Below are 9,307 nucleotides of genomic sequence, written 5' to 3' on the forward strand. Positions count from 1 at the left end.
TGAACAAGGTAACGACGTAAAAATATCACCATTGCCAAGTATAACTAGCTCAGATTAGACCTAGGCTTTCACCCCGGAGCTCGAGACCAGGTGCTCGAGTATTACCATCATCGAAATCACTCAACTGTTGTCGCCGCCACTTTTTTTTGGATCCCAACAACTACATGCCACGTGTGCCCGCCTCTGCTGTACAACGATTCTTCTGCGGCAAGTTGTCGTCCATAGTTTACATCTCACTGCCAAAGTCAACCACCGGATCTGGAGACGGGAACCCTTACTAAGACAATATGAAATACATCAATTTTTGGCTATGCAAAGCATGACAAGTTTCAGACTTAGTAGCAAAATTCAGATAAATTTCAGACTAAGCAGCAAAATACAAACAAGTTTCAAACTAAACATTGGTGCATACCGAGATGATCTAAAGCATACAACTTTAATACACATTTGTGCATATCCAACTTTAATCATCATGTATAAAAAACATGCAATTTCGCATACAACATTCAACACAAACAACAACATGTATACAAACACGATTTTCAAATAGGACAACTAGAGGATCTAAAGCATGCGACTTCACTACAAACATGTGCATATCCAACACAAACAACATCATGTTCTAACTAAAGCATGCAACTCTAGTCAACCATCTCTGAAGCCACCTATTTTCTTACCTAACTTGAGCAGCATATGATCACCAAATAGCAGCACAACAAACACATGGATTCCAGATAGTAAATCCCGTGCAAATGATCTGTGGCAATTTTTGAAATCAGTCAGTCCTAAAACCCTACTAAACCTCCAATTTCATGCCTATACTGTGCAAATGATCAGCGGCAAGGCGGCCCCATCATCATCATCATCTCGACCAATGCTGCACGCCCTCCGTTGTTCTCACGCGGTTAATCGGCGGGAATGAATAGAAAAGAGGGGCAGTGAAGCTCCATCCAGCCGTCGTTCCGGAGCAAGCGGTACATCGCGCAACCCTCTCCCAAACGTCCCAGATGAGGGTAGGTCTCCCTCCGACAATTGACTCATGTCGCTGCTGCTCCACAGGCCCAACGACGACAAGCTGCATGGCGATCGCCTCGTTTTTGGCAGCGCCTCGAGCAAAACGGAGAAGAAGAGGGGGAAGGGTCGAATGGCTCAATCACCGTTCAAATAGGGGTTTTCTGCAAAATCCGCACCACCCTTTGTGTTCACGCTGTCGAAACAACTGACGCCCACGTGTCACCCCTGACCAAATACGTACAAAATTCTATACTAGTGATCTTAATGACTCACTAATGCAAGTAAAATGACCGTATTTGCTGGTATTTCTAACACGAGGACAATAGTTGAGACACTAAAAGACCATTTAAAGGCCTACCAGTGACTTTTTTCTTCTCTTGTTCCAACGACGCATGGCTAGTAGCCCCGTCTATGAATGCAGGCGCACAATCAGTAGCCCCGTCTTCAATGGAGAGACTCCTTCACTACCATGGACTACGCAACACATCAAGGATGAGGGTGCACTATGGGTAAAGGCGGGTCTAATCAAAGGGGACGTGCGAGGCTTCGAGGGGGATAACATAACATGGGCAGAGCTAGAGTAGTCCCTTTAGATACTTGGATGGTGCCGGATTTGATCCGCATGTAAATACTTTTGTAAAACTGTGAAACTTCGGCGAGCCCTGCTCCTCCTTCAATGAATGATACGCACATTGTACGTATTCGAGTATATGGATGCAGGCGGATAGTGTCCGTGCCGTCCGCATCGCGTCCGTCTAGGAGACCAAAATTGCAATAATCCTTGTCCGCGGCGTCCGCAAGACCAAAATTGCAATAATCCTTGTCACTTTAATAATCACGCTAGTTCTACTTCTGAGTTTTGGACTGTTGCGGATCATATGCGGCTTCCGCGTGTAAACTTGCCCTCGCGCGGTCCGCAGGCGTGCGTGTGCGGCTGCCTCGCTCTGGGCCGCTGGCGTCGGGTCCGCGCGCGGCCACGGAAGGAGGAAGCCGCGCTCGGGGCTCCGCCGTTCCCTTCCACGGCCGCCCCGAGGAGCCATGTCGCCCAAGAGCTCGTGCGCGCGGCGCCCCTTGGAGCACGGTCATGCCTGCTTGCTGTGCTCTTGTGCGTGCTACGCGAGTGTACATCGACGCGGTGTCCAGTGCCGTTCCCGCGCGTGCTTGCTGTTCCTCGGTGTCGGTGGCCGCGGCAGCTCTGGCGCGTGCTCTCCGTGGTCGCCTGCTCTGCGCACGCAACCTGTTTGATGAAATGCCTTGAATAGGGGAGGACATTTGGGGGATGCCGCTGGCTTCTGCGGTCAAATGGGAGATGCCCTGATTCGAGGCAAGAGCTGTTGGGGCTCCTTTCGCCGGCGTGAAGCGTTGGATCAGAGCCACGACCTCGGGCTGGGCGAGCGCGGGTCACGGCGAGGGCAGATGCCAAGGATAGTCGTCGCGTGGCGATCCACCCGAGGTACGGCCGGCGTGCGACCCGGCGAGCCCGTCGGTGACCCCATGTGATAGATTCGCCCGCAATGCCTCCAGTCCAGTTCAGTTAGAAATTGGTCCAGTTGATCTGAGGCACGCGAGAGCTCTTCCCCGCATGGTTAATTTAAGCGACTCAAGTCAATGGCTGGAGATTATTACTCTGTGTCGACTCCATCTCATCGCATCTTGTAGATCTGGATCCCCCTTTTTAATCCCATCTCCAGAGAGAGACTCGATGCACAACTCGGAGCATTTCATTCAGTCACCACACCACTTGCGAGCTTTGATACCACCACACAAGACAGACCTGTGAGCTTGAGAGAGCAATGGCAGACATTGTGCTTGGCCTGACCAAGTCGGTGGTGGAGGGGACGCTGAGCAAGGTCAAGTCGGCGATCGAGGAGGAGGCGGGGCTGAAGGTGAGGGTGCAGCACGACCTGGTGTCCATCACTGGCGAGTTTGAGATGATGCAGTCCTTCCTTAACGCCGTCGACAGGGAGCAGGTGCAGAACAATGTGGTGAGGACCTGGGTGAGGCAACTGCGTGACCTGGCCTATGATGTGGAGGACTGCATCGAGTTCGTCATACACGTGGATAACAAGTCGTCGACCTGGTGGCGCCGCCTGCTTCCGTCTTGCATGGTAGCGGTGCCGCCCCTGGACGAGGCTGTCTCTGATGTGAAGCAACTCAAGGCCAGGGTCGAGGATGTGAGCCAAAGGAACATGCGCTACAACCTCATCAGTGACCCCGGCAACAAGCCGGCCATCACACAGCAGCAGCCATCCGCCATCAGCGGCGCAGCAGCATTTGACATGCTTCTCGAGGCAAGGGACAACGCAAGGAACCAGTGTGGCTTATGGGATCTCGCTGAGTTGATTACCAGAAATGATGAGGACCTCCAAATCATCTCGGTGTGGGGGACAAGAGGCAATCTTGGAACAACATCCATCATCAGGAAGGCCTATGAAGACCCTGAGATATGCCAAAACTTCACATATCGTGGCTGGGTAAAGCTCATGCACCCTTTCGATCCCCATAAATTCATCTGGAGCTTGTTGAGTCAATTCATCACAAATTCTCACCGACAACAAGGAGATGTTGTAGATGTGGATACCCTTTGGACGGAGATAGAGGCAGCGACGGAGATGCAAGGCGGACACATCAAGAATTTCATCAATAGAGTGAACAAGAATAAGTACCTCATTGTGTTGGAAGACCTGCCCACCATGGTAGAGTGGGATATCATCAGAATATACCTGCCAGACATTAAGAATGGCAGCCGAATTGTCGTGTCGACTCAACAGTTTGAAATTGCAAGCTTGTGTACTGGACATCCTTATCGAGTATCGGAGCTCAAGAAATTCTCAGATGAGCACTCTGTCTGTGTCTTTTTCAAGGAGGTAAGCCTAAGACATCATCAATTACTTTTAGGAAGAAAAAAGGACTCAAGTCAGTTCTCATATTTTGTTCCATGCTCAATATTTTCCAGAATGTGTAGCGTCAATACTGGAGTATTCATTATGTCCCTAACTTTTTGACCATTGATACGTAAACATGCATATGTGGGATTTAATCTATGGAAAAAATCCTGCATTAGAAGTGTTTTTGTCTATATTCTACTATATGTGAATGGGCTACACAAAAAGATTTCATGCTCACAGGCTTCACAACCCACATTTTCACTCTTGATTTCTTCTGCATGATATCGTACTGAAAAATCATAACAATGAAGGAGTAGATGTTACACATCTTTGTATCTTTGCTCTGCATTTTATCCACACTTTGTAGTTAATTGTATAAGTTTTGAAATAAAAGGAGAAAAGACAATAACCCACCTAAGCAACAGATCGTATGCCAGGAGGCCCACAAGTGTTACCAGAAAGGAGTATATACGAGTCCGGGCCTTTAAAGTAATGCTGATTTTTTGATGTACTTTATGAGCATGTTGAGGTGCCAGCACAATATGAACTTGAGCTGTCTTCTTCAGTTGAATTAATTGAATTCACCATGAATGGTGACTCAACGGGATGTTTGGTTCACAACCATACTTCAATGTTTCAGAAGTGCTTTAGAGTTGGTAACATGAGAACATCACCATATTAATATATGTGTAATGGATACAATTTTCCTTAAACTATAGGAGTATATTATTCTTCACCCTCATATTGTAACAAGTCAATGATTAGAAGTTATCTCTCAGACATTGATGACATTGTTAAAATCAACAACACCATATTACAATGATACTGAAGGGAGTGTACTTAATTTTCTGTGTCTATGTTCAGGTTTCTCCAAGCCTTGGAGACGAAGACGAGGAAACATATAGGGCGATGAGCAGCTATGAAGTAAGCTGTTGGGGTTTCATCTTCCAATAGGCCCTCTTTGTTTCCCAATGTCTAATTCTTTCTTATTTGCAGGGTTCTGAACACTATGGATATGAAGGCGAGGAGATCAGTTTGGTGATGCCTACGAATGAAATGTCAGCAGAGGATGAATTAAAGCACACATGGGGTCTTCCCTTCAAGAAAGATCTCAACTCAAAAAGGGTAGAGGCCGATATCTGGAAGAAAAAGTTTCAGCCTGTTGGACGCAAGATGGAAAAGAGAGATCTTTCTTTCATGTTATTTCAGCCAGCAAAAGGCCGCAAAGAAGTGATTTCAGTGTGGGGGATTGCTGGCGTTGGGAAATCTGCTCTCGTCAGAATGGTGTACTATGAAGATATACAGAATTATAACCGCTTTAACAAGTATGGCTGGATCAATGTGTCCCATCCGTTCAATTTAAGGGATTTCTCTCGAAGCTTACTTTCGGATTTGGACCCAGAAGCTCTTCAAGGCAAGGGGACTTCCGATTTTGGTATGATGGGAATCAAAGATCCGATTCAAGAGTGTTATAAGCTTCTGCACGAAGATAAATGTCTTGTTGTTATTGATGGTCTGCAGTCCACGGATGAGCGGGACTTAATAAAAGCTGCCTTACCAAATGGACCTTCTAAAAGTTGTGTTATTGTTGTTACTGATGAAGCAAGTATTGCCACACATTGTGCAGTGCCAGATGATGCCGTGTTCAACGTCAAAGGTCTAGAAGCTGATGAAGCCCTTGAACTATTCAAACAGGTTTTTACTGAAAAGAAATGCTCCTCTGCTGTAATTCATACAATCTACTATACTAAGTAGCTAGTACTTCACTTTTGTCGAACAAGTAGCTAATTTGCTTTATTTTGGGCCTCTGTGTCAATTTAACATATATGCATGTAATACTAATGTTTCAGAATACAAGAATGGTTCTGAATTAGAAAATGCAGATCACGGTCCTATGGATTCTCTGGAACTTGGTCCAGTTTGATACTATTAGGCTAGGCTTATGTCCCAAATGGACTGACACATCCAGTGAGGTGGTCCCAACCATCTCACCAAACATTCTCTTTATAGATATTTCCAAGACATATACAAGGAAATGATTCAGTTGCTTCTTCATTGCTCTCTTTAGTTGACGACCTTTTAATCCATGTGTTCTGTTTCTGTGCTTTTCTTTTGCAACTGAAACATCTGAATCAGATGGTAACTGGCTTGGACTATGCTAACTAAATCTTAATCTTAATTGTCAATAGGTATATGCAGAGACTGAAAGGTTTGATATAGACCCCGACATGATGGAGCAAGCAAAGCCCATCTTGAACAAGTGTGGTGGACTACCGGAAGTAATAGTTGCTGTTGGTGGCTACTTGGCCACCAAAACAAACATGGATATGTGGTTGAATCTGAATGATAGCTTTATGCACCAGTTGGAAACCAACCCAGGGTTTGATAGTCTCCGGGGTCTATTAACCTGGATGCATTCATATTTTCGTACTTGCCTGGATTCCCTCAAGCCATGTATATTCTATGTGTCAATTTTTCCTCGAGGCCAGTGTATTCGGAGGAGGCGTTTGGTGAGAAGGTGGATCACAGAAGGCTATTCAAGGGACACTGACATCAATACCGCAGAGGAGGATGGGGAGGGTTTTTTCTCCAAGCTTGTTGACCTAAGCATTATCCAGGATCCATCACAGGCAGCCACTGAAATATACAGATCGAAGGGAATGAGAATTGCCTTGTGCCAAGTCAATGGTTTTGTTCGTGAGTACATCGTCTCACGCCCTATGGAAGAGAACCTTGTCTTTGTGTTGGAGGGGCGTTGCAGTGTGAACTCGCAACGCACTGGGCGGCATCTTGCAATAAGGAGCAGCTGGGACAGGGACATCAATGTGTTTGAGAGCATCGACTTCTCACGGCTACGGTCTTTGACAGTGTTTGGAAGGTGGGAATCATTCTTCATCTCTGCCAATATGAGGCTGCTTCGGGTGCTTGATCTGGAGGACACGTCAGATCTGACAGATAATGACCTCGAGAAGATTGGGAAGGTACTACCTCGCCTCAAGTTCCTTTCCTTACGAGGATGCAGAAAGGTTAGCCATTTGCCGAGTTCATTGGGTGACCTGAGGCAGCTCCAGACTCTAGATGTCAGACACACCTCAATAGTCAGGCTGCCACCCGCCATCATCAAATTACAGAAGCTGCAGTACATCCGTGCCGGCAGCACAATACCAATTAGTGATGGCACAGCAGACAAGCCATCAACACCTTGTGTTATGGTATCCTGGTTGTCTGAGCTCTGCAGACGCCCACTTGTTTGCGGCGTTGTGGCACCTATGAGGATTGGTAAATTGACCAACTTGCACACGTTGGGTGTTGTTAACGTCAGAGTTGCAGGAGGGAAGGCCATTCTAAAAGAACTGAAGAAACTTACCCAGTTGCGCAAGCTCGGAGTATCCGGCATCAGCCGGAAAAACAATCAGGAATTCTGTGCTGCGGTGTCAGGTCATGGCCATTTGGAATCCCTGACGGTTTGGCTCGAGAAGCATAACCATGGATGTTTGGATGACATCTTCCCACATCCGGAGAACCTACAGAGCCTTAAGCTGTACGGGCTTACCGACAAGTTGCCAGTATGGATCAAGCAGCTTCACAATCTCACAAAGTTGAATTTGGAGATGATGATATTAGGGCGAGAAGATACAGAGATCCTCGGAGATCTACCAAATCTAGTTATTCTGCGTCTTCTTATCAAGCCGATTCAAGATGGCCAGCTCCGTTTCTGTCCCAAGCCAGAGAAAGCTGATTCTAGTGTTTTTGTCTCGCTCCATGTCCTGGAGATTGCTTGCAACTCCAGTTTACATGTCAGGTTCAAACTGTTGGCAATGCCGCATCTTGAGCTGCTGAAGATTCGGTGCGGTGATGGGATGTCGTCGCGGATATCTGGGCTAGAGCATCTCTATTACCTCAAGGAGGTCTCTGTCAATGGTTCATGTGACATGGAACTCCAGGAGGACTTGCAGAGCCAACTTGATAAGCACTCAAGGTCAAACAAGCCTGTTTTGAAGCTCGAGACGGTCAGTGCCAAGTAAACTGAGCTCATCCCCTTCAATCTAGAGGACGGTGTGTAAATTTGCATGCCATCGTCTCCAGGCGTCACAACCTGTAAGTAAACGATATGCCATTGGATACTGAAATTTACCGAATCCGGTCCAGTTCATGTAACCTGTTCACATTGTCTTGAGAAAATTAGGCTCTCATGACTCATGTTGTATTCACTTGTATCTTAGGATTGAACTGGCGTGTTGGCGCGTTGCTGTTGTACTTCTGTTATCTTATTGCAACTTAGCGGAGTATTGTGTATGGTCGAATAAAGTCTGTAAGTCGAACTATCAGTTCTGTATTTTTGTAATGGAGTTCTGTATGATTATGGGTATATGCTAGCCAAAGTTGTATAGTACTCCCTCCGTCCCTAATTAGTTGTCTTAAATTTGTCTAGATACAGATGTAGTCTCGATATGGATGTACGTGTTAGATACATCCGTATCTAAGACAAATCTAAGACAACTAATTTAGGCAGGAGGTAATACTCATGGACTGAGACACACTCGAGAAAAAGAAGCTTGTACAACAATTATTTAATGCAATCTGTTATTTCAAAATATTGCGGCTTGAGACACGCTCAAGAAAAAGAAGCTTGTACAACAATGAGAAGGCCAATAAAAAGGGCATTAAAGCGCGTATATATCTTCCATCGTCAGGTCTGTAGACAGCATAGAATCAAACTATAAACAGCGAAAAGTGCAATAGTAAATTAGAATCAAAGCATGCATAGTGTAACTTATATATCAATATGGTCTTCATAACAGAGCAAGAGAAATGCATAAACGTCCTTTTTTTTCTGTTGCACTTTTGTTGCCAATTCAGAAATGGGATAATCACCAAGTGCCAATTCAGAAGGTAGCATTTAGTAAAGCAAACTTGAAGCAGTAGATGAACTGAAAATAAGCACACTCCTTCAGAGACCAATCATTTTATCTAGTGCATTGTTTCTTTGTTTCATATAGAACCGGCGGGTAAAATAAGTTGCATGTGCAGTAGGATCTTTCCTGGCAGAAAATACACATGTGGATCATGAAAATCTTGTCATGAGCCCAAATATCAGTATATAGTTAGGCATCGGGAAGATTATGTTGGGAAGCAACAATAGCAGGTAAAATTGTGCTCTTTTGTAACCTGAATGTTGACTATCTAGATCCACCAAGTGATGTGCTTGAGTTAAGAATAGTAATAAACACACCATTTTTTCCTAATCTAATCTCTCTTAGAAAAAATCTTCATGGATGTGCCAAACCTAGGGGGGCCTTGCCCACCAAGCACCCACCTATACTGGAGCCGCCTGGGCCTGGCCCACCGCCTGCGCTGCCGCCACCACCGTACCGGCCCTTATCTTCGAGTTGTTTGAGATTGCC

The 9,307-nt window shown here is 45.8% G+C and overlaps 1 protein-coding gene across 1 annotated transcript; it reads left to right on the forward strand.

The window, feature by feature from the left end:
* Nucleotides 1–1,900: 1,900 nt before the first annotated feature.
* Nucleotides 1,901–8,332, forward strand: LOC123080292 (disease resistance protein Pik-2). The gene is made up of 4 exons (XM_044503205.1): nucleotides 1,901–3,881; nucleotides 4,767–4,826; nucleotides 4,899–5,597; nucleotides 6,092–8,332. Exons 1-4 carry the CDS (start codon nucleotides 2,808–2,810, stop codon nucleotides 7,925–7,927), a joined length of 3,669 nt encoding a protein of 1,222 aa, XP_044359140.1. The 5' UTR covers nucleotides 1,901–2,807; the 3' UTR covers nucleotides 7,928–8,332.
* The last annotated feature ends 975 nt before the right edge of the window (nucleotides 8,333–9,307 follow it).

This window comes from Triticum aestivum, chromosome 3D (genome assembly GCF_018294505.1).
Source record: "Triticum aestivum cultivar Chinese Spring chromosome 3D, IWGSC CS RefSeq v2.1, whole genome shotgun sequence".
Taxonomy (NCBI): domain Eukaryota; kingdom Viridiplantae; phylum Streptophyta; class Magnoliopsida; order Poales; family Poaceae; genus Triticum; species Triticum aestivum.

Excerpts from the sequence above, each read along its gene's own strand:
- LOC123080292 (XM_044503205.1), top strand. The coding sequence starts at position 2,808 with ATGGCAGACATTGTGCTTGGCCTGACCAAGTCGGTGGTGGAGGGGACG. Across the intron at positions 3,882-4,766 it reads TCTGTGTCTTTTTCAAGGAG|GTTTCTCCAAGCCTTGGAGA; the intron begins GTAAGCCTAAGA and ends GTCTATGTTCAG. Across the intron at positions 5,598-6,091 it reads CCCTTGAACTATTCAAACAG|GTATATGCAGAGACTGAAAG; the intron begins GTTTTTACTGAA and ends AATTGTCAATAG.